Raw genomic sequence first — 26,157 nt, forward strand, 5'->3', positions numbered from 1 at the left:
TACAGGTAGGTCGCACTCGAACTTACACATTAAAATGGACTGCTAATGCTGAATTGAAACCTACATGGGGGCAGCCATGATGTGCACTCACTTGGCGCGAAATTCAAATCAAGTAATAAACAAGCATTAACCTCACGTTTTCTAAATAAATTACTGTGACACATGTCATTTTCCAAGGCTGCAATAGTCTCAACACTTGAGCAAAATTCCCCTAGAAAATAACTAAAGAGTGCACATCATGGCCGCCCCATGCTAGGGCCATTTCTACCTCTATGCAACTGTTTGATTAGCAGTCCATCTTAATTTATAAGTTCGTGGTCGCACTACTTCCGGATTATTAATGAAATTTTGATTGTCCGCGCGCAGGTTATACCGTTAGGAATGGCGCACGTCGAATTTCCCGAAAGCGGTAACAAGTACTCGTGGCGAAAGGTGACGACGACGATTCACAACATAATCGTCGGCAAGCTCTGGGTCGACCAGCACGGCGACATGGACATTGTCGGTAAGGGACAGGCCGCCGGCATCAAGTGCCACCTGAAGTACATCCCGTACTCGTACTTCACGCGCGAGACTCAGCGGCGGGGGAAAGGGGCCGTCATGGATTCGCTGAAGAACGTCAAGTGGATCATTAACGGCACGTGGGACGACAAGGTGGAGATCGCGCCCGTTATCGGCAGTTCCAATACGCTCGAGAATCCCGTTTACCAGACCGGGGCGGTTACGGTCGCGTGGAAGCGAAGGATGCCGGCGCCCGACGCCGAGAAGTTTTACAGTTTCACCACTCTTGCCGCGCAACTGAACGAGTACGAGGAGGGAGTCGCCACTACTGACTCGAGGTAACCAATAGGAGGCCTTTTGAGGTTGTCAGCGGCCTTTAGAGCTTTTAATAATCTTTAAAGAGGATTTAATATTCAAATTTTGAAAATTCTTTATGTCCTTTTACAATCATTAAAGGTCACAAAGTGTCTGTTCCCGTTACCAACAGTCCTCCAAAGGGTCTTAAAGAACTTGTGGGAGTGGTCAATAATTTGAAATTAGAAGTACAGTCGTCTTCAGACTCCAAGAGGGTCTTTAAGAGCTTTAAAGAACTTGTGGGAGTGGACAATAATTTCAAATTAGAGGTACAGTCGTCTTCAAGACTCCAAGAGGGTCTTTAAGAGCTTTAAAGAACTTGTGGGAGTGGTCAATAATTTGAAATTAGAAGTACAGTCGTCTTCAGACTCCAAGAGGGTCTTTAAGAGCTTTAAAGAACTTGTGGGAGTGGACAATAATTTCAAATTAGAGGTACAGTCGTCTTCAAGACTCCAAGAGGGTCTTTAAGAGCTTTAAAGAACTTGTGGGAGTGGTCAATAATTTGAAATTAGAAGTACAGTCGTCTTCAGACTCCAAGAGGGTCTTTAAGAGCTTTAAAGAACTTGTGGGAGTGGACAATAATTTCAAATTAGAGGTACAGTCGTCTTCAAGACTCCAAGAGGGTCTTTAAGAGCTTTAAAGAACTTGTGGGAGTGGTCAATAATTTCAAATTAGAGGTACAGTCGTCTTCAGACTCCCAAGAGAGATTTTAAGAGTTTCAAAAAACTTGTGGGAGGGGTCAATAATTTCAAATTTAGAGGTACACTCACACCCTCCCCTCAAGTATAACCCGTTCGTTATCGCTAAACGCTTCCCATTTTCAGAAAAATTAAAAAAAATCGTCAACAAAGGTAAACAAAGCCATAAAAATAAAGAAAGAAGAGTGGGGGGGATTACTGGTCGATCAATTTTTGAAAATTTGCTTTCCTTTTAAGATTACGACCGGACCAGCGCTACATGGAGAACGGCAAGTGGAACGAGGCGAACGCGGAGAAGGTCCGGCTCGAGGAGAAGCAGAGGGCGACGCGGCGACAGCGCGAGACGGAGGCGGAACGCGCGGCCGCCGAGGGTCGACCGTACATGCCCTATCAGCCGATCTGGTTCGAGCAGGTGAAGGAGGACGACTCGGACACGATCTCGCACGTGTACAAGGGCGGATACTGGGAGGCGAAGGAGAAGGGGGACTGGTCGCAATGCCCGGACATATTTTAATGTTATTGCCGATAGTTTATTTTGTAAACGGCGTTGCTGAAGTCGGGTGCCCCGAAAGATCTGTCGACGATGGCAAAATGAAATGCTAGACATAACTTTATAGTCAATAATAATAATCTATCCTAAGTACTACTGATTTTAATGAAGGAGCTTCTGATAATTTTTCTAAAAATTGTTTGTTATGTAAATATCTGATTTTATCGCAATGTAAAAAATTGTTACTTATTTGTAAGGTCTATTATGTTGGTATCTTTTAGTTCTCTTAGTGGAAAATCTTTCGAGCATTACATGGTGTCATGGGGAGAAGGAATTTCTTTAACTCTTGTGATTTGTTGGGAAAGGACCATCGATATATGCAACCTACACGAATTTGTACGCTATCTACCGAAAACAAAAATGCGTTTTGGTATCATACGACTTTGATAGAGCGATTGTTGTTAAAATGTAATTTGCAATTTTTGACTATCTATAATTTGTGTATGTAAATACAATTATCTGTGCAACAAAGGCTTTCAACATGTAATATTGAATAAAGTTTATAACACTTATCACATTTTACCTAATCCTCTTTTAGTCAATTAAATTAATTAATTAAATTTAAAGGCAGATTCACTTAATTCTGGTAACCAAAAAAATGTATGCGTAAAAATTATGTACAGTGGCGTACGTCCAAGTAACTAAGGGGGTCATTTTTTAATGGAAAGCACAATTTTTGGTGAGGCATTATTAAAGAATGAACGAAAAATGTTATAAATTGTAAAATTAACTAACAGAACTATTTTCCTTATATTGAGTTTTTCTCTTCAATTTGATTGTGTAATACAATAAGTTTCTTATGCTGCTATATTCAAAGAAAGTGTACTATTTAAGATAATGGAAACTAGTAGTTGTACATGCCCCCTTGGCCATGCAGAAGTACGCCACTGACCACGAATTTAAAGCGCGTAGATTCATAGCAAATTCCTATAATGTTGAATACCATAAAAAGTTTTAAAGAAATGTTGTTTTGAAGATACATTAGTGTTCCAGACAAAATTTTCGAAGTTAAAGCTTCATTCACAATGCAAGAATCAATTAGAAATTACACTTAACGTAGAAGTAGCCATCAGAACTCATTATAGTTTAAGGGAAGGTTGCCACCAGAGACATGGAGAGGGGTTGCCACATATCTTCTACTACCAAGAAATACGACAAAGAAAGCAAATCCGGGATGTGTGAGGCTGAGGAGTATAAAATATGTTTAGCCATCAGAACTTTTTCACCTGCGCCTCCCCCACATTTATACTTCTCGTCCCACCCTGTGGACTATAGAAGTCTGCTCGACGAGCAAGCGTCAATGACTAGGATACCAAGTTCCTTACAGAAGCGCTGACGACATATGGTGCATTAGACGAAAGTACTTATTTTGCCCCCTTTAACGCGATTGCTAACTTGTTGACCTTGTATACGCACTTAACTGTTACAATTCAATAAATTACCGTTAAAATGCCCCATGGCATTCTTTATTGAAGAAGAAGTTTCCTGCATTGAATCCTTTTGAGAAGACAAGAGGGAGAATGAACACTATGGGACCAAATTAATGCTTTACTGCAAGTCTGAGAAAGGTCGAGCTATCTCTACAGATGCTGTTAATAGATGGAGCAGGGTGAACATTTTTTCTGGAGCACTGAATAATCTTCAAAACAAATTTTATGGATTCCAAAAATGTAAAAAGTTACCAATTTACGTACTTTAAATTTGTGGTCAGTGCACATTTGGTGCTCCAGACAAAATTTTCACGTAGATCGAGACTAGTGGTGTACTTAACTTTGTTTAAACATGATCAAGTAGGAATGGATATCCTAACCAGTAGAGATGCAGTTCGCGTGCCATGTCTTACAGTAAGCCGGCCAGTAGTTCTAAGAACAATGAGAAGATTACTAGGAGATTGCTCCTGAAAGATGCTATAAAGCGTATTCGTTTATTCATCATTAGTGATAGAAACTTAAAAACCTTAAAAGCCATCGATCTCATCTTGGAAATAAAAGAATTGACCTCATTCTTTTATCACAGTGAGATTCGCAGAAAAATCACTTCGCTTCGTAAAATCGGTATGGCTATGAAGTCATAGTCATGCCGATCGAGACAAAGCAAACTGATTGATGCCGAGAGAGAGACCTTAGGAAGAATCAACCCAGTTGAAAAACTGAGCCGATTTCCACAAGTCATTAAAGATCACTTTTAGTCGCACTATACACTTCACTTTCCCCCACTGTTGCAAAATAATGCAACCATGCATAGAAAAGAAAAATCCTACCTTTATAAGGCTGCTCATCGAAAATCTGAAACAAGAAGAAAAATAAGTTAAAACAAAATAATAGAAATTGATCTGAAATTAATCAAAAAAGGTAATGTTGGGGGTGGGGGTTATTTATTGAAAGAGACACCCTAGAGGTGAGGTACTTTTGCGTTACATTTGCTATTACGTCTTAATGAAGATGTGAACATTTACCTTTAGCCTTTTATTAATCCACTTTTGCTTAGGAAGAAGCACCATCACCATGAGTTCACGATCACCACGGGCTACTGGTGTGCATTCTCCTCGAACGCCATTACCAATAACTGAAAAAAAATTACGTAAAGTTTTGTGTTTCTATAATGGTCAGTGACGTGCTCACCTCGTTTGCGTGAACCAAGTCCATTATAATCGTTGAACTGGGTCGAAAGCAGGCTTGAATTCGATCTGATCCATAGCAGAGGTCGTCGGCGGCGTTGGATTAAGGGGGAGACTATGGGGGTTACAACCCTGGATATTAAATTATTAGGCCCAGGACTGGAGAAGTCGTAAGGTACGTTCAGGTTCAAGATGGAAGGATTTTCGACAAAACTTCAAATCGGAAACTTGTAAATACAAGCTACGTGATACGGAAGGTGCCATGGAGGACGTCGAAGGTAAACTGAAGAAGCCAATTGAAGATAAATCCATCGGTGATGATACTTTGCGATTAGCCAAGCACAAGAAGTCTGAAAGTAGCGCTCTGCTCATTTTCACAACGAACAAGACAGAAGAGACATTAAAAAGGGTAATGAGATCTGCGACAGCGTGTGAAGTCTGGCAGGAATTGCATATAGATAGCTGTTCCTAATCTGCAAAATCCTAGATGCACTGGAGGACGAGTGCAAATCAAGAGTTCCTAGTCAGAAAAAAGAAGTTATGCCAAAAGCAAAGAAAAAGGGAGAGTGCTACTATGGCTCTAAGATCGGAATCAAGTTCAGAATATTACGTTAATGGTAAATGTTTTGCTCTATGAGTCTAAAAAGACCAAGGAAAATTGGTACGTCGACAATTGCTATCACAAGTAACGTGTTTCATGAATTTGATTCAAGTCACAAGGTTAAGACAGTAGATGGCACGACAGTTCCTACTAAAGGAAAAGGTACGGATATTGTGAAGAATCATAAATGAGAAGAATATAGGAATTTTTAAGAATTTAAATACAGCCGCGAATGCCCTAAATTGCACCTGTAAAACTGAGAACAATGGTCCAAGATCTAACACCTGCGAATAATTGAAAGTGAATGCTACACTCACATTCCAAATCAAAAGCGTAGAAAAGCTGTAATGGGGCAAGCTGGTTGGATATAAAAATGACGATGGTTATCGGAGACAGATGTTGAAATTAACATTTCAACGAGGATGCCAAATCAATGCGAATGAATGAAAAAAAAGGTAGGAGTGAATCCAATTGTAAATCAGCCCGAATGTACACTCAGAGGATAGTGTTCCTAATCAAGAGCTCTAGAGGGAGAAGGAGTGTTTCAGCCAGCTCCTGATGAACATCCTAGACTTATTGAAAATGAAGATCACGATCATGAAGTGGATTCACCTGTTGTCGAAGTGCCTGAGAAACGAGTCGACGTTCACGTGTTGAAGACCCGAGGCACAAGCTCAGAAGCAGAGAAGTGATTATACGTGCCTCAAGAAGAACAACGGGTATGTTTGCCTTATAAGCTCAGCCTTCCCAAATAGGTACGTTCCAGGAAGCAATGAAGAGAGAAAATCGCAAGAACTGGCAAAGTGCAACGATGAATCGTAAATTAAAGTCACTTAAAGGAAAAGGCGGGTGGACGTTGTACGGACTTCTACCTTTCAAGTGGGTTTACAGAATCCTGCAGATCTAAGGGGCAATTAAAAAGTATAAAGCACGACTCCTAGTAAAATAAGGTAACGAAGAGGAATTGATTACGAACAAACTTTCAGTCCCGTACCCAGAATGACTACAATTAGACCATAAGTGCTAAGGAAAAGTTACACGTGACACAGTTCGACATTTCCACAGCGTTCCTAAATGGAAAGTTGATAGAGAATATATTTATGCAGCAGCCGATGTGGCTTCGAAGGTCTGTCAATTAAACCGAAGCTCGTATGGTTTGAAACATAAGCACTAAGGTGCTGAATCTCCTGCTTTGAAAAGATCCTTCGTGAAATGGATTTTAAGCAGAAGAACGCTCATTGCTGCCGAGTTATGAAAAACTCACAAATGAGTTTTCATCCGATCTGAGACTGAAATTGAAAATTACTGAAAAACCGACCTCACTCTACTTAGATTTAGGGATAGAGCAAATGGGAAATTTTTTTCTATTCCTACAAATCAGAAGAAATTTGGAGCTTGGAAATATCTGCCCATTAGCAATACCTCAGAGGGTGGCAAGCGAGCAAGTATATCAAATTGAATGGTGCAACTCTAATCTCTTGTAAACCAACTAAAAGACCAAAAAATTTAGTTTCATGTTTGATTGTTTGATGACAGTCTTAAATGGTAAAAAGATGCAAATGGAATTTTAGTTAAGGCCCTTCACGTTTGATTAATTGCTATATGCATCATAGGAAAGATAAAAGGCAGAGAAATTTAATTTTTTTATTCGTATCATCGTTTGATGTATCCAGTGGCGGATTTACATATAGGCACGTGCCTAGGGGCTGCAGCTTTAGAGGGCGGCATTTTTTGCACTATAATATATATTCATTTTAGATAACATTTTAAGTTTTAAAATAAGTCCCCTAACAAGTTACAAATGACAAAAATCTTCGATTAAAATTATGAAATAAATTGGAATTGGTAGATAGTTTAAACAAACTGTAACTGTAAGAACAATAATCGACAATCCAAGTTTTGACGTGTGTAAATACTTAATCTTAGGTATACTGTATTTCTTTTCATATTAGTTTAAACAATTTCAAGTTATAATTTGATTTTTATTAGCATCCTAGAATTTATTGCAATTTAAAATTTATTTTGGGGCGGTGTGCCTAGGGGCGCAAAAAATTTAAATCCGCCACTGGATGTAACATACGAATTTGTCAGTTAAAAGCTTGAGGGGGGGGGGCGTTCGTAGATAGCCCCCTGTCTCAGAAATCCTTAATCTGCCACTGATTGCAGCCCTTCGAGAATCTGCAACAAGAAAAATTTAAGTTAAAAAACGCCAAAACATATATGTATAAGGGGGGGGAGGGTCTTTATTGAAAGAAAGAGCAAAAGGCAAAGTACTTTTTGCATTACATTTGATATTAGGTTTTAATAAAAAGATCATTATGTTGATATACTAATCCTAATGATAAGTCTATTATTAATCTTTTTTTTTCTTTACGTTACGTTTGTAAAAAAATTGTTTTAGGGAATTTTGTTAAGGGTAATGGCGTACTCACCTCGTTTGCGTGACCATGTCCATATAATCGTTCAACTGTGTCACAAGCAGGCATGAATTCGAGCTGATCCATCGCAGAGGTCGTCGGCAGTGCTGGATTAAGGAGACAATGAGGCTACAGCCCTGGAAACCCGGGGGACTCCAAGTAAAGCGAATGTTAGGTGTTACATGAAATTGGAATTTTTTACTATTTCTCGTAAATCTGAGTAGGTATTTTGAAAATTTGGAGTTTGAAAAATATCTGTAACTTCTTATTGACCATTAAAAAATGCCACAGAGTGTGGCAAGCAAGTGTGTCAAAATAATTGGATGCTAAAAACAATAATCTCAATAATAAACTAAAGGACCAAAAAGTTTAGTTTCTTTTTCAATTGTTTGATGACAGTCTTAAAAGATAAAAGATGGCACTGACATGTTTGATAAGGGGTGGGGCGGAGGGGGGCTTTCGTAGGCAGGGTTGGCAATCAAAAACCCAAAGTATAAAAACCCAACAAAAACCGGGTGGGTTTTTTACAAAAACATTTCGTAACAAAAACCCTGGTTTTATAATTTTTGGGTTTTTGCAAAGGATCTGTATTTTTATGCCTACAGTAGGTTACGTTAGTTTTTATTTTCATTAACAAGCACCATAAACACATTCACATTAAGCCATTAATAGACAATAGACATACATTACATAAATACAGAGTGGCCCAACGAGAAGTATACAGAGGGATTTTAGGGTATTAAATTTAGAAATTTCGAAAAATTTTCGAACACGTCAATTTTGTATTCGAGGGGGACACCTTTTGGAATACAAATCACGAACCCAAGTCTTCAGCCCTCTACGTAGGAAGCTTAATCCCTAAAATTTTAAATGGAATCCTATGGCAAATTAAATTTAATCGTGATGATTACTAATCTGCTTTGCTTTTCAAATTCTATTGATTCGTTTCGGAGAACTGACAGGTTCACTTAAGTTTAACAAACAAATTGAAGCGTCAAAATAAAATTTTAATACAAGGTGACTTCGCATTTTTAGAAAAAACCATTTCAAATGCGAATTATCTCCGAAACGATTCAATAAAATTTAAAAAGCCCAGAAAAACCTGAAATACCCAAATGCCCATGGGTTTTTATACAAAAACCCGGGTTTTTGCCAACCCTGTTCGGAGGTAACCCCCTGCCTCAGAAATCCTTAATCCAGCACTGGCGGTCGGCGTAATCCTCGCCAGCAGGTTGAGCGACGTCGATGGCTCTGTAACAATTGATGAGTTTAGTAAGTAGGTAACCACACAAAGAGTGTTTTGGTTGATGAAATAATTCATTAATATATTATGACCACGCACTTACCTTCCTCTAAGCTGAACTTCGTGCAATAATAAATGAAAGTTTAATAACCATCAAAGTCGCTCAGCTTGGGAACGGAAAAAACGGCTCCAATGATTCTTTAGGCTTATTCGCAGAGAAAATCTGTTTGCTTCACAACGCTGGTGGCTCTGAACTCAGTCACACTCAGCAATATGAAGGAAACTGATGGACGCTGATGCGAAAAAGACTATCATAAGAATCATTGCAGTCAATCTTTCGTCACCAGGATGACAGACAGGGAAGACTGTTGCAACTTTCATAGGGCTATTACACGAAACTCATGCTCAGAACAATGATCGGTCTTCCTTCTGGTTGATATTCACTATTCACTTTTCCCCCCGTACAAAAAATGACATGCTAATACACCCATGCATAAAAGGAAAAATCCTACCTTATGAGGCCGCCTTTCTGCAATCTGTAACAACGAGAAGATTTACGTTAGAAATGATATTAAAATAGGTATAGTTTAAAACAATTGAAAATTTTGACTGGGACAGTAGTCAAGCATTTGTTTGTTTGAACGTTTTCTTAAAGAAATTGAGCAATAAACACTTGCAATAAAAAGGGATGGACACTTACCCTTTAGCCTCAATAATTCAGTCTGTCCTGGGAAGAACCATCAACCAAAGTAGAGATGAAACACTGCACACAACCCCCGCACTTCACACGTTCGTCTAGAACTGAAAAGAAAAATACATTTAATTAAAATCGATCGCTTGGTTAAATCAAAATGTTTCAATAATTAATCAATCTTTTGATATTTTCTGGGCATCCATTACGTTTGCCTTTACTAGAAACATCTGTGGTTTTTCAAAAATTTCGAAAATATAGGTATCTGTTAATCTGTGCATGCGCTCAGTATACGAAAAGAACGAACTAAATATATTGAAAACTGCACAAGTTTAGTTAGGGCCTCGGACGGACAGAGAAAGTGCCTGCAATAGTGCACCCAAAATTCGTTGAAAAATCCGCTAAAAATACAAATTGACGGCTAGAAGAAAAGAAAGAGACAAACTGCACGTCAACAACACAACACAGCCCTGCAACTCTTTAACCACGTCCTTGAATATGAGAAATGATCACATTTGCTTTGTGCCTTTTGAAAACACTGTAAACATTAAAATCATTGCACTAGCGAAATTAATCCAGGGACGTAGAAAGACCCTGCCACAAAAATTAGATTGAACGCCAATGGTTTACCTCTTTCATAAAGTTCATTATTTATACCATAAATCTGAATTCATGCATGAAAGTTAAGTTTCAAATAAATCACCTGTTGAAGTGATAAGGAAATGAAGAGATTGTGGAAGAATTGGGATGCCAATCCTGGTAGCCGATATCCGGTCTCATTTTGTGAAATGTTTACGATGAGAGTGTCTTTTTACTTCGTTTGCTTACGACTCGACCCTCATTCGTAAAGTTGGTAGATGTCCGATAGAAGATGTCAATAACGAGGATATTTACAGTGGAGATTGGATCCCGTTGCTTGGTGGCAAGCTTAACGGAAGTGGTAAAATTGGTAAGATTCGTTTAAATTTGAAATTTCCGATTTGAAATTGGAATTGTGTAGGTAGTGCTGCCAGCGGTAAAGGTTCCTTCAAACTAGACGTAGTGGAACCGTTTGTAAAGCTAAGAAACGTAGGTCTAGCGCACAGGAGGAAGTTTAACGAAATAACACAGAACTACAACAGTCTTGACCGTGAGTACCAGGATTTCAATGGAATTGTCACAATAGTAGCATGAACGTTCTGCAAGTTTCCGCTGTCTTAAACGTCGACTTGGACGAATGTGACATAACCTAGTTATTCGGATTACTGTGAAGGGTAGCAAAATGAAGGAACCCTATCTTGCCTGATAAAATGAATCGGAAATTAAATATACCGAAGCAAGTTGTTTTATTATAAACTGTCATACTAAGGTACGTCATATCTTAAAAGCGTTGCTTACGTTCACCAGACGAAGCACATACCCGAAGACGAGAATACTTAGCAAGTTTTCTCGTTCGAGTTGCTGTGTGTACGTTAACGGTGGTATGTACACCTCGACAGTGCAATCGGACGGGAACTCGAGCAGGAAACCTTGCTAGAGTAGCGCTCATGAAGCGCTTCGTTTGGTGAACGTAAGCATTATCGTAATCGTTACCATGAAACTTAAAAGGTCTACAAACTTACCTCAAATCATCATATCCATGAAATCTTGGGCGTCTTGATTCCAAAAACGAAAAATGTGCACAAAACGTTAAGTTTTAAACGCGAAAAAGTGAATTTAAAATAGGACGCCATCTTCTTGTTCTTCGGATAACATTTAACACGACACTCAAAAGACCAATTTGCGAACACTTCCCCGCCGGTTTTTGTTACTTTAAGGGTTGAATTTAACAACAAAATCAAAATTTACGTGTTAAGCGTCCCCAGATCCTACACGCAAACGCCGGTTTAAATTCGAAACGAAAAGGAGAAGGGGACGCCATAACTTTTCGTAGTTTAATCTTACGTTTAAACACGGATTTACGTATGATGGACCGAAACGAACTATGTCCCACAATTGCCCCCGTCTTTTATTTGACTTTTTTAAAGTTTATTTTAATATCGCACTTCGCAAATTAACAGAAAACCGAAGAAATGCAACACGCTTGGAAAGACAGTAACGGCAGCAACGACACAGTTGGTCACGTGAGGAAGCTTGTGATCGTGACGTCACAGCTGCAAGACTCGCTACGATTCGTCCATAAAAAAAAATGCACCAATCAAATGCATCCGGCTTTCCGTTCGCTAATTATTCCCGGAATTTTAAAGCGAAGGCAAAATTTCCTTCCCAAGATCTAAAAACTATTGCAATTGCAAAACGTTTTTACACAGAAATGGCGAAATTAACTTCTCTGCTTCCCCTTTATTGGTATACATGCGAATGTCCGTGTCTTTTAATCCAAAACGTAAACAAAGCAATTTCATGGAACCAAAATACGACCCTAGTTGCCCTAATTCCTGAAATGCTGGACTTTCCCTTCGAGGTGCAGGTGTAAGGAACTCGCCCCCTGAAACGGACTCAATATTCCTTTTGTACATCTCTCGAAAGATTTTTATGCACTGTGACTCCCGGTGCTGCGTTCTTCTTTAAAAACGTTCGGCCCTAAGGACTCCCGTGACAATGTTTCGTAAAGGACCATACAGGCTTGCGGTGTTATGTTTGATGGCCCTTTCCTAAACGTTATCATGTTCTAAAACCATTAAATATTTTGGCGGGGGGAGAATTCAGAAATTCCTACAACTACCATTACCTTTTCGTACTCTAGAGGAGATGGCTCAGACCCCCCGGCCGAGTTACATTCTCTCTATAAACGTTCAGTCCTAAGGACTCCCGTGATAGTTTTCTGAAAATGGCCCTCGAGTCTTCCCAAACAAAAACCATCAAATTTAATATTTTGGGGGATAATGTAGAATCGTGAGGTCTGGGTGGTACAAAATGAAAGATTAAGCGTTCCTGTTCCTTCAATTACCATAAGATATTTCGATGAGAAGGTTTGTTGCTCACGTTTGGGATAAAATTATTAATTAATAAATTTATGATCTCCCCAATATTTTTATGGATGGAAAGATCGTGGATTTATTTATTAATAATTATCATAAGATGTTTATGCACTGTGACCCTCTCCTTCAAAACGTTCTCTCTTAAAAAGTCGAATTTTCCTTTTGTAATGAGTATTTTGGGGGGTAAAGGTCAGGGGGAAAACGACGTTCTGGAAGAAGCAGTCACGGTGCTCCCAGTAACTTAGAGCGAAGAGCTCGGTAGCATTGGTCCTAAGTCCTAATATGCCGAAATAAAAACTCTCTTGACTAGCCATCTGTCAACCTACTATAGTCCGGGAAATAGAGACTGAAAATGGACCATTTCCTGCAAAACGAGAAGTAGTTCCAATTTTTTTATTTATAGAAGAATATCTGGTGGTTAAGAATTCAAGTTTTCGACCTCCCACCCCTTGTGCTTCGCCTGTACCACCCTTAAAACCAAAGAAATTTTGTTGGTTTTTTAGTTTTTCAATCATATCTTTTTATAGGTTCACTTTACAACAAAATATTGTTATCAGAAATTGTAGACCATAAAATTTTACACAACTTTGATATACACTACTTTTTTGTGAAATGTTTATTAAAAAACGATATACATATAAATCTCCCTACCCTGCACCCTTACCAAAAGGGATGAATAATAATTCAACTTTCAACCCTTGCTAGTGAGGATATTTGAATCACTGTGAGGTTGTAGCCCTTTGTAATATACGTTTGAAACAACAAAATTATCTCACTTCAGTCCAGCTTCATCCCCCCCCCCCCCCCCCGCGGTAGGAATAGAAGTTTAGAAAATATATGTAGGTAATAAGCGTATTACTCTCTAATACTTAACTTATCAATCGCCACAAGAGCGTTTAAATATCTATGCCTACCTCGGGGGATGGGGGGGGGGGGGGATTGAAGCTGAACTGAAGTGAGACAATTTCTTAATTTCAAACGTGTATTGAAAAATGCTACAATCTCACAGTGATTCAAATATCCTCACTAGCAAGGGCTGCAAGTTTCATTATGCATCCACTTTGGTAAGGGTGCAGGGTAGGGTGATTTATACTGCGACAAATTCAAGATATTTTTTCATAATTAATTATAGAGATAAAGTATAAAATTTGGTTAAAACATCTACATAGAAATTTCAGAATATAACCAACTCTCAAGCTCTATATTTTTTTTAAATAAACATTTAACAAAAAAGTAGTGTATATCAAAGTTGTGTACAATTTTATGGTCTACAATTTCTGATAACAATATTTTTTCCTAAAGTGAACCATTAAAAAGATATGGAAAACTAAGAAACCAACCAAATTTCAGGGGTTTTGGGGGTGGTACGGAGGAAGCACAAGGGGTGGGAGGTCGAAAACTTAGATTCTTAACCACCAGATGACTGTCGATGACATGCAAAAGAAATCGGAACTACTTCTCATTTTGCAAGTTAAAACCCTCTATTCCCGGGACTACTAGTGGTGCCCCCTGGTAACGATCTCAACGCTCCTAACGGAACTCTGTCGAATGACAGTAACGCAAACCAAATCCAAGTCGGGGTGGAACAGCTGACGCCGAGAGGGCTGCATGACCAAGGGAGAACTTGATCAGCGAACTCTGGTTATAGGGCGGCTCCCAGTTGCAAAAGTAGCCTTCTGATGGTAAGGGCAAGCTGCCAGGGACCGTTTAAAAGCCCAATCCTCGTGGGAGCGTCGTATAGGACTTAATACAAAAACCGCTCAATCTGTAACGGTAACGGAGGAGTCGCTACCTCCAACCACTGACCAAGGGTTGTCCGACATCTGTCGAAATCACTAGCCTAGATAGTGTTACCATAACTCTCCTGAGGGCTCCTAATTCTCGGCTAACAAAACCTCAGGAGCGACAAGTGAACTAAATAATGCTGTGGGGGGCCACTCCACAAGTAAATCTTTGTGGAGCCGCTCGTAAGCTCTTCAAAAAACTAATGGCCGCTGGGTATAATCCAAACGAAGCCGAAAAATCAAACAGTACACTCAGGAGGGTATGGAAGCTCAAAGCTAGAAGAGCAGGGAAAGGGGTAGGGGAGTTCTGTTCTCATATGGGAGGGCAATAGCCTCAAAAAACCCAGTTCCATCACCTCAACTTCTCAAGCCAAGGAGGAAGGCGGAGGTGCTTCCACGCCCCCACCCAAAAAAAACCTTCCGAAGTGGGCAGTACAACCACCACAACAGCACCAGCAGCTGCTACAGGAACTACTGCTAAGGCAACCTGCGGTCAGTGCTGGTTCTAGCATCAGCAACTCGCCCGGGCCGATTTCAAACTGGGAGGAGTTTGCAAGTATGGAGTCTGATTCTAGCAACGCCGGATAAACCATAGGCGTTAGGCAGGACATTGCCCTGGGTTGTTAAATGTTAAACCCAGGGTTTTTGGTCTTGGGGGCACGATCTCCGAACACCATAGCATAGTGCAAAAATATACACTGTGAAAATTTTGTCTGGAACACTAATGTATCTTCAAAACAACATTTTTTTAAAGCTTTTTATGGTATTCAACATTGTAAGAAGTTTGCTACGAATCTATAAGCGCTTTATAAATTTGTGATCAGTGATGGTGTACTACTGCATTGCCAAGGAGGCATATTTTGTTGTAATGGCAACTGCTATAGTTTTCATTATATATTCTTAAATAGTACACTTTTTTTGAATTAATAAAATTTAAGAGAAAAACTCAAATTAAGGAAAATAGTTCTGTTAATTAATTTTGCAATTTGTAATATTTTTTCGTTCATTTTTCATAATGCTTTCCATTAAAAAAAAGTAACCCTCTTAGTTCTTTGGACGTACGCCACTGTAAATAATTTATAAACATGTAGAAATTCTAGAATTCTTCGAACTTCCAACCAATTAAGTTTCTACATCGCCTGTAGATGTCTCTCGTCTAGACGAATTTGGAAATATCTTAACAAGCTTTGTTTTCGTTCTGATGTTCCATTTGCCCTTTATGAGTACCCTCTTCCGACACTTCATTTATTCGCCTCGACTTCACCAAGTTTCGTCCAGACGATTCATTTTGCCTTTGAGAGCACCGACAAACCGTTCTCGCGCTCTTCTTCACCAATGGATATAATTCATCCAGACGTCCGAATGCCTCTTCCGACAATCTAATCTTGAGATATAAGAAATTATTTATATCCGACCCAGATAAGGGGAGATAAGGACTGTGGTTGGTAGAAATTAATTCGTTTCGTTGAGTCCTTTTATTAGAAACCATGAAGAGTAGCACTTATGTTCACCCCCCCCCCCCACATTTGGCACCACAAAAGATATGCACATGCAAAATCTGAGACTAATTGATTGTCACATGTAAAAGTAATTCATGTTTTACTTTCAGCATCTCCGGAAATATATCATAAGCCCCCCCCCCCCCTCTTCTCTTGAAAACTACTATGACAATTGTCATCAAATCTCCCTTTGCTGAAGGGCGTTCCACACCCCGCACATATACCCTCCTGTGGTACATTCTCCCCCAAAATGGTCATCCCTTAGAACCCTTTGTGTATGGAAAATCCCCCAGAAACGAAAATTTGTTGATAGTCCCTATAAAATAATTATATTATAACCATACTAATTGTCATTTTTAGGGAGGGCGTCGCACCGGGAGGTCTGGAATATCCCCCGGCACACAGAAGGAATCAATGCGAGAGAAGAATTCGAACGAAAGGTCCATATTGCAACCCAGCTACCCACAGACGAGAGGATGGTTCCTACAGGAATAACCTCTCAGAGACAGCCGAGGTACTGAGAGACGCCCACTTTCCTGGAGCCACCACAGATCTATACCCCAACTGGCCAGAGGTAACTTCCTTCATTTCCATGGAGAATGACTGAGCGGTTTACAGTCAGATGGTGGAAAAATTGTCTTTATCTCCAAACCTGGCAAAGGTAATTACTCTACACGTAAAGCTAGATATCGCTGACTATTCGATAGATACATAAGGGATACACTGCCGTGATAAGACCAATGCTCTGTTATGGAGCCTATCCTCGAAGGGCAATCGGACTTACTCATTTCTCAATTCATATTACGGAAAAACTAACATCTTTCTTAATGAGAATAGGGTATCCCAACCAGACATATCCATGTTCACGGATGGATCTAAAACAATGGAAGGAACAGACTCTGGTATTTACTCCAAAGAACTGTCGAACCTCCATCTCACCCAACTACTAGGCAAACTTTCAAAACTAACGTTTAGTTCAAGAAAAGTTCTTATGCATAACATAAAGACCAAAAACTCGAAAACTACCATGACAGTTGTCTTAAAATCCCTTTGCTGGGGGGTATAACCCCCTAGACCCTCCGGTACTACGTACATTCTCCCCCAAAATATTCAGTCCTTAGAACTCTTGTGTATGGAAGATCTCCTAGTAACCAAAATTGGATGAACTCTCTACAAGATAATTATTTATTTATTTATTTAATTTTTATTTGAAATATTTTTTGTTAAGTTTATCAGTAATTTTGATTTATAGTCACACTTCGTCTTGTTATTACATTTTGCTATAGATATTATGTTTTGTATTTCTTTGTAAAAATGGTATTTCCGTTAAATAAATAAATAAATAAATAAATAATTATAACTACTAATTGTCATTTTGGGGGGGAGTGTGAAATAACCCCCAGCAGATGATTGTTGTCATAGTCTTCCATTGCTGGGTATTCCTTAGGGGTGAACGTTTTTAGAGAGGATAGAGGATGTAACACCCGAGAATCTAGGGGGTATAGAATCTTATGATAGATGTAGGAAAAGGAATACTGAATCTTTCTTTTCCGGGGGAGGGGGGGGGATTCCATATCTCCCAAGCTTTTACATTCTCTCCCAAAATGTTTGGTGCTTTTAGCACATATACCATTAGGAAAGGACCATCGAAAGTACTTAGGGCTGACCATTTTTTAATTACCGGGCGTATCGAACGTTTGTAAGAGATAACACGAAACAGGGGTCTCTGGGGGGTGTTCAATTCCCTCCGTGCTTACATAAAAACATACTCTCAGACCTCCCTGTTCTTCCCTCTTTCCCAAAATATTTAGTGGGACCGACCAAGTATCTGAAGTTGGACAACTTATCCACCCTTTAAAGAATAGGGGAAAGTTCCAAATTTCACGAATTAGGGCGACTTTTGTTTGTTTGGGTCGTATTTTGGTTCCATGACAGTGTTTTGTTTACGTTTTGGGTTAAACGTCGCCCACGTATCATGGACGTATACCGATAAATGGGAAGCTGAGAAGTTATTTTCGCCATTTTTGCGCATATTGAGAATAGCAACAATTTCTGGGAAGCACAAATTAGTAAACAAAAAGCAGAATGCAATTTTGGTTGTACGATTTTTTCAAATGGACGAATCGTAGCGGGTCTTGCAGTTGTGACGTCACGATCACTATCTTCGTCACGTGACCAAGATGTCGTTACTGCCGTTCCAAGCGTGCTGTATTTTTACCGTTTTCTACTAATTTGCGAAGTGCTATATTAAAATAAACTTTAAAAAAGTCAAATAAAAGACGGTGACAATTGCGGCGCATAATTCGTTTCGGTCCATCACACGTAAATCGGTGTTTAAAACGAAATCTTAATCTACGAAAAATTATGGCCTCCCTACTCCTTTTTCTTCGAATTTAAACCGGCGTTTGCGTGTAGGATCTAGGGACGCTACCAGTAAATTTTGATTTTGTTGTTAAATTCAACCGTTAAACTAACAAAAACCGACGGGGAAGTGTTCGCAAATTGGTCTTTTGGGTGTCGTGCCAAATTTTATCCTAAGAACAAGAAGATGGCGTCCTATTTTAAATTTACTTTTTTTCGTTTAAAACTTAACGTTTTGTGAATCTTTTTCGCTTTTGAAATCAAGACGCCTAAGATTTCATGGATATGTTGATTTGAGGTAAGTTTTTAGACCTTTAAAAGTTTCGTGGTAACGGTTACGATAAAGCTTACATTCGCCAGACTAAGCGATTTGAGGCGCTACCTAAAGACGGGAATACTCTAACACCACTGTGAGTCGACGTACGGTGGTATTTGCACCTCGACAGTGTTATCACACGAGAAACCTTGCTAGAGTAGGTATTTCCGTCTTTCGGGTAGCACTCATGAAGCGCTTCGTCTGCTGAACGTAAGCACTGCTTGCGCTAGCCTTAAGATATGACATGCCTTAGTATCGACGATTTATTATAAAACAACCTGCTTCGGTATATTTAGTTTCCGATTCATTTGTCAGGGACGATCGGGCTCCGTCATTTTGCTACCCTTCACTTTAATCCGATGAATTAGGTTATGTCACGTGCGTTCAAGTTGACGTTTAATACAGCGAAATGATCGCAGACTTGTAGAACATTCGTGCTACGATTGTGACAATTTCATTGAAATCCTGGTACTCGCGGTCAAGGACTGTTATAGTTCTGTGTTATTTCGTTAAAACTTCTTTCTGTGAGCTAGACCTACGTTTTTTAGCTTTACGAACAGTTCCACTACGTCTAGTTTGAAGGAACCTTTACCCACGGCAGCACTACCTACACAATCCAATTTCAAATCGTCAATTTCAAATTAAAACGAATCATCAATTTTACCACTTCCATTTGGCTTGCCCTCAGGTAACGGGAACCAATCTCTACTGTAAATATCCTTGTTCACATCTCTTCACCGACACCTGCCACATTTACGAATGATGGTTGGTCGAGTCATAAGCAAACGAAGTAAAAAGACATTCTCGTCATAAACATTTCAAGAATGAGACGGGACGGGATTACCAAGATTCGCATTCCAATTTTTTCTTTAATTGCGACACTTCTTCCACAATCTCTCCTCATTTCCTTATCACTGCATCAATCATTAACAGAACAGGTGATTTTTCCAAAATAAACTCATGAGAGTTATAGTATAAGTAATGAATTGTATGATAGACGTTATTTGCAATTTTACATAGGCGTATCTGTTGAATCTAATTTTTGTGTCATGGTCTTTCTACGCCCCTGGATTCATTTCGATATTGAGAAATGCGGAACACAAACATATATTGCATAATTAGGTGCTAATTAAGTGCCCTATACCCGAATTAAATGCTCAATGCTAAAGAGCACATTATTTGAAAACAGGCCACTTAATTAGCACCTAATCACTAATCAGCACCTAATTATAGTTAGTTCACTTTTCATTTTCTTGGTTTTCCGAGTTAATGCTCTGCTGAGTTCATATGAACCTGGCAGTACATGTCATAATTTTAAAAAAAGAAGCATTTAATTCGGTAATATGTTTTGTAATTGGTAAACTTATAATAATTAGACCTTCTTTCATCAACTTTATTCATGGTATATCTTTTACACCTGTCACTTCTCTTACATTAACTTATGGTAGGCGATTACACATGATTGCAACATGGTATGGTTGCAATACCAAACACATATGAACAGAGCACAACCTTAAAAACCCAAGAAAATGAAAAGTGAACTAACTATAATTATGTGCTAATTAGGTGCTAATTACGTGCCCTATCCCCGAATTAAATGCTCCATTTTTTTAAATTTATACATGTTCTGCTAGGTTCATAATTTATAAAAAAAGGAGCATTTAATTAGGGGATCGGGTACTTAATTAGCACCTAATTATATTATAGATAGTCCACTTTTCATTTTCTTGGGTTTTTAAGGTAGTGCTCTGCTGAGGTCGGAGCAGGGTTCGTATGAACCTGGCAGAACATGTAATAATTAAAAAAAAGGAGCATTTAATTCGGGAATAGGGCACTTAATTAGCATCTAATTATGCAACATGTTTGATTGTGTTCTGCTGACCTTGCTCTGCTAGGTTCATGGGCATTGAAAAACCACAGATTTTTCTAGTAAAGGCAAACATATTGCATGTCCAGAAAATATCAATTAATTGATTAATTATTGAAACATTTTAATTTAACCAAGCGATTGATTTTATTTGATTATATTTTATTTTTCAGTTTTTGGCGAACGAGTAGTGCGCGGTTTGTGTGCAGTGTTTCATCTCTACTTTGGTTGATGGTTCTTCCCAGGAGAGACTGAATTATTGAGGCTAAAGGGTAAGTGTCCATCCCTTTTTATTGCAAGTGTTTATTGCTCAATTTCTTTAAGAAAACGGTCAAACAAACAAATGCTTGACCCAGTCAAAATTTACAATTGTCAATTGTTTTAAACTATACCTATTTTAATATCATTTCTAACGTAAATCTTCTCGTTGTTACAGATTGCAGAAAGGCGGCCTCATAAGGTATAGGATTTTTCCTTTTCTGCATGGGTGTATTAGCATGTCATTTTTTGTACGGGGGGGAAAAGTGAATAGTGAATATCAACCAGAAGGAAGACCGATCATTGTTCTGAGCATGAGTTTCGTGTAATAGCCCTATGAAAGTTGAAAACAGTCTTCCCTGTCTGTCATCCTGGTGACGAAAGATTGACTGCAATGATTCTTATGATAGTCTTTTTCGCATCAGCGTCCATCAGTTTCCTTCATATTGCTGAGTGTGACTAAGTTCACGGTCAGACCAACTTTGTGAAGCAAACAGATTTTCTCTGCGAATAAGCCTAAAGAATCATTGGAGCCGTTTTTTCCGTTCCCAAGCTGAGCGACTTTGAGGATTGTTAAACTTTCATTTATTATTGCACGAAGTTCAGCTTAGAGGAAGGTAAGTGCGTGGTCATAATATATTAATGAATTATTTCATCAACCAAAACACTCTTTGTGTGGTTACCTACTTACTAAACTCATCAATTGTTACAGAGCCATCGACGTCGCTCAACCTGCTGGTGAGGATTACGCCGACCGCCAGTGCTGGATTAAGGATTTCTGAGGCAGGGGGTTACCTCCGGGCTACGAAAGCCACTCTCCGCCCCACCCCTTATCAAAAATGTCAGTGCCATCGTTTATCTTTTAAGACTGTCATCAAACAATAATTGAAAAAGAAACTAAATTTTTTGGTCCTTTAGTTGATTATTGAGATTATTGTTTTTAGCATCCAATTATTTTGACACACTTGCTTGCCACACTCTGTGGTATTTTTTAATGCTCAATAAAAAGTTACAGATATTTTTCAAACTCCAAATTTTCAAAATACCTACTCAGATTTACGAGGAATAGTAAAAAATTCCAATTTCATGTAATACCTAACATTCGTTTTACTTGGAGTCCCCCGGGTTTCCAGGGCTGTAGCCTCGTTGTCTCCTTAATCCAGCACTGCCGACGACCTCTGCGATGGATCAGCTCGAATTCATGCCTGCTTGTGACACAGTTGAACGATTATATGGACATGGTCACGCAAACGAGGTGAGTACGTCATTGTCCTTAACAAAATTCCCTAAAACAATTTTTTTACAAACGTAACGTAAAGAAAAAAAAAGATTAATAACAGACTTATCATAAGGATTAGTATATCAACATAATGATCTTTTTATTAAAACCTAATATCAAATGTAATGCAAAACGTACTTTGCCTTTTGCTCTTTTTTTTAAAAAAGGCCCCCCCCCCCCCTTATACATATATGTTTTGGCATTTTTTAACTTAAATTTTTCTTGTTGCAGATTCTAGAAGGGCTGCAGTCAGTGGCAGGTTAAGGATTTCCGAGACAGGGGGCTATCTACGAATGCCCCCCCCTTCCCCTCAAGCTTTTAACTGACAAATTCGTATGATACATCCAGTGGCGGATTTAAATTTTTTGCGCCCCTAGGCACACCGAAAGATATGCGCCCCAAAATAAACTTTAAATTGCAATAAATTTTAGGATGCTAATTATAAAAATCAAATTATAACTTGAAATTTTTTAAACTAATATGAAAAGAAATACAGTATACCTAAAATTAAGTATTCACACACGTCAAAACTTGGATTGTCGATTATTGTTCTTACAGTTACAGTTTGTTTAAACTATCTACCAATTCCAATTTATTTCATAATTTTAATCGAAGATTTTTGTCATTTGTAACTTGTTAGGGGACTTATTTTAAAACTTAAAATGTTATCTAAAATGAAATATACTACAGTGCAAAAAATGCCGCCCTCTAAAGCTGCAGTCCCTATAGGCACGTGCCTAGTGTGCCTATATGTAAATCCGCCACTGGATACATCAAACGATGATACCTACAAACAAATAAAAAAAATCAAATTTGTCTGCCTTTTATCTTTCCTATGATGCATATAGCAATTAATCAATCATGAAGGGCCGTAACAAAAATTTCAGTTGCATCTTTTTACCATTTAAGACTGTCATCAAACAATCGAACAGGAAACTAAATTTTTTGGTTTTTTAGTTGGTTTACAAGAGATTAGGGTTGTACCATTCAATTTGATATACTTACTCGCTTGCCACCCTCTGAGGTATTTTCGAATGGGCAGATATTTCCAAGCTCCAAATTTCTTCTGACTTGTAGGAATAGTAAAAAATTTCCCATTTGCTCTATCCCTAAATCTAAGTAGAGTGATGCCGGTTTTCCAGTAATTTTCAATTTCAGTCTCAGATCGGATAAAAACTCATTTGTGACTTTCTCATAACGTGGCAGAAATCAGCGTTCTTCTGCCTAAAATCCATTTCACGAAGGATCTTTTCAAATCGGGAGATTCAGCACCTTGGTGCTTATGTTTCAAACCATACGAGCTTCGGTTTAATTGACAGACCTTCGAAGATCCATCGCTGAAGCCATTCGGCTGCTCTCTCTATCAACTTTCCATTTAGGAACGCTGTAAAAATGTCGAACTGTGTCAAGTGTCACTTTTCCTTAGCACTTATGGTCTAATTGTAGTCATTCTGGGTACGGGACTGAAAGTTTGTTCATAATCAATTCCTCTTCGTTGCCTTATTTTACTAGGAGTCGTGCTTTATACTTTTTAATTGCCCCTTAGATCAGGATTCTGTAAACCCACTTGAAAGGTAGAAGTCCGTACAACGTCTACACGCCTTTTTCTTTAAGTGACTTTAATTCACGATTCATCGTTGCACTTTGCCAGTTCTTGTGATTTTCTCTCTTCATTGCTTCCTGGAACGTACCTATTTGGGAAGGCTGAGCTTACAAGGCAAACATACCTGTTATTCTTCTTGAGGCACGTAATCACTTCTCTGCCTCGAGTCTTCAACACGTGAACGTCGACTCGTTTCTCAGGCACTTCGACAACAGGTGAATCCACTTCATGATCGTTATCTTCATTTTCAACAAGTGTAGGATGTTCATCAGGAGCTGGCTGAAACCCTTCTTCTCCCTCTACAGCTTGATTAGGAACACTGTGCTCTGAGTGTACATTCGGGCTGATTTACAATTGGATTCGCTCCTACCTTTTTTCATTCATTCATTGATTTGGCATCCTCGTTGAAATGTTAAATTCAACATCTGTCTCCGATATCCATCGTCATTTTTATATCCAACCAGCTTGCCCCATTACAGCTTTTCTACGCTTTTGATTTGGAATGTGAGCGTAGCATTCACTTTCAATTATTCGCAGGTGTTAGATCTTGGACCATTGTTCTCAGTTTTACAGGTGCAATTTAGGGCATTCGCGGCTGTATTTAAATTCTTAAAAATTCCTATTCTTCTCATTTATGATTTTTCACAATATCCGTACCTTTTCCTTTAGTAGGAACTGTCGTGCCATCTACTGTCTTAACCTTGTGATTTGAATCAAATTCATGAAACACGTTACTTGTGATACCAATTGTCGACGTACCAATTTTCCTTGGTCTTTTTAGACTCATTAGAGCAAAACATTTACCATTAACGTAATATTCTGAACTTGTTTCCGATCTTAGAGCCATAGTAGCACTCTCTCTTTTTCTTTGCTTTTGGCATAACTTCTTTTTTGTGACTAGGAACTCTTGATTTGCACTCGTCCTCCAGTGCATCTAGGATTTTGCAGATTAGGAACAGATCTATATGCAATTCCTGCCAGACTTCACACGCTGTCTCAGATCTCATTACCCTTTTTAATGTCTCTTCTGTCATGTTCCTTGTGAAAATGAGCAGAGCGCTACTTTCAGACTTCTTGTACTTGGCTAATTGCAAAGTATAATCACCAATGGTTTTATCTTCAATTGGCTTCTTCAGCTTACCTTCGACGTCCTCCATGGCACCTTCCGTATCACGTAGCTTGTATTTACAAGTTTCCGATTTGAAGTTTTGTGGAAAATCCTTCCATCTTGAACCTGTTACGTACCTTACGACTTCTCCAGTCATGGGCCTAATAATTTAATATCCAGGGTTGTAGCCCCCATAGTCTCCCCCTTAATCCAACGCCGCCGACGACCTCTGCGATGGATCAGATCGAATTCAAGCCTGCCTTCGACCCAGTTCAACGATTATAATGGACTTGGTTCACGCAAACGAGGTGAGCACATCACTGACCATAACAGAAACACAAAACTTTACGTAATTTTTTTTCAGTTATTGGTAATGGCGTTCGAGGAGAATGCACACCAGTAGCCCGTGGTGATCGTGAACTCATGGTGATGGTGCTTCTTCCTAAGCAAAAGTGGATTAATAAAAGGCTAAAGGTAAATGTTCACATCTTCATTAAGACGTAATAGCAAATGTAACGCAAAAGTGCCTCACCTCTAGGGTGTCTCTTTCAATAAAGAACCCCCACCCCCAACATTACCTTTTTTGATTAATTTCAGATCAATATTTCTATTATTTTGTTTTAACTTATTTTTCTTCTTGTTTCAGATTTTCGATGAGCAGCCTTATAAAGGTAGGATTTTTCTTTTCTATGCATGGTTGCATTATTTTGCAACAGTGGGGGAAAGTGAAGTGTATAGTGCGACTAAAAGTGATCTTTAATGACTTGTGGAAATCGGCTCAGTTTTTCAACTGGGTTGATTCTTCCTAAGGTCTCTCTCTCGGCATCAATCAGTTTGCTTTGTCTCGATCGGCATGACTATGACTTCATAGCCATACCGATTTTACGAAGCGAAGTGATTTTTCTGCGAATCTCACTGTGATAAAAGAATGAGGTCAATTCTTTTATTTCCAAGATGAGATCGATGGCTTTTAAGGTTTTTAAGTTTCTATCACTAATGATGAATAAACGAATACGCTTTATAGCATCTTTCAGGAGCAATCTCCTAGTAATCTTCTCATTGTTCTTAGAACTACTGGCCGGCTTACTGTAAGACATGGCACGCGAACTGCATCTCTACTGGTTAGGATATCCATTCCTACTTGATCATGTTTAAACAAAGTTAAGTACACCACTAGTCTCGATCTACGTGAAAATTTTGTCTGGAGCACCAAATGTGCACTGACCACAAATTTAAAGTACGTAAATTGGTAACTTTTTACATTTTTGGAATCCATAAAATTTGTTTTGAAGATTATTCAGTGCTCCAGAAAAAATGTTCACCCTGCTCCATCTATTAACAGCATCTGTAGAGATAGCTCGACCTTTCTCAGACTTGCAGTAAAGCATTAATTTGGTCCCATAGTGTTCATTCTCCCTCTTGTCTTCTCAAAAGGATTCAATGCAGGAAACTT

The 26,157-nt window shown here is 38.9% G+C and overlaps 2 protein-coding genes and 1 long non-coding RNA gene across 3 annotated transcripts; all 3 read left to right on the forward strand.

The window, feature by feature from the left end:
* The first annotated feature begins 347 nt into the window (after positions 1–347).
* Positions 348–2,615, forward strand: LOC116182081 (oxysterol-binding protein 1-like). The gene is made up of 2 exons (XM_031502584.1): positions 348–839; positions 1,791–2,615. The coding sequence occupies exons 1-2, from the start codon at positions 382–384 to the stop codon at positions 2,065–2,067; spliced, it is 735 nt and encodes a 244-aa protein (XP_031358444.1). The 5' UTR covers positions 348–381; the 3' UTR covers positions 2,068–2,615.
* Positions 2,616–18,100: 15,485 nt separating this feature from the next.
* Positions 18,101–21,529, forward strand: LOC116182083. Its single transcript, XR_004147408.1, has 3 exons — positions 18,101–18,571; positions 20,630–20,728; positions 20,893–21,529. It is a non-coding gene; the product is annotated as an uncharacterized LOC116182083 (long non-coding RNA).
* A 3,222-nt stretch (positions 21,530–24,751) lies between these two features.
* Positions 24,752–25,375, forward strand: LOC116182082 (the record flags this gene model as incomplete). Its single annotated transcript, XM_031502585.1, has 4 exons — positions 24,752–24,837; positions 24,885–25,012; positions 25,069–25,178; positions 25,351–25,375. Coding segments are annotated over exons 1-4 (349 nt in total), but the record flags the coding sequence as incomplete, so codon positions are not given.
* Positions 25,376–26,157: the final 782 nt, after the last annotated feature.

This window comes from Photinus pyralis, unplaced genomic scaffold, assembly GCF_008802855.1.
Source record: "Photinus pyralis isolate 1611_PpyrPB1 unplaced genomic scaffold, Ppyr1.3 Ppyr1.4_unclustered_Scaffold349, whole genome shotgun sequence".
NCBI lineage: Eukaryota > Metazoa > Arthropoda > Insecta > Coleoptera > Lampyridae > Photinus > Photinus pyralis.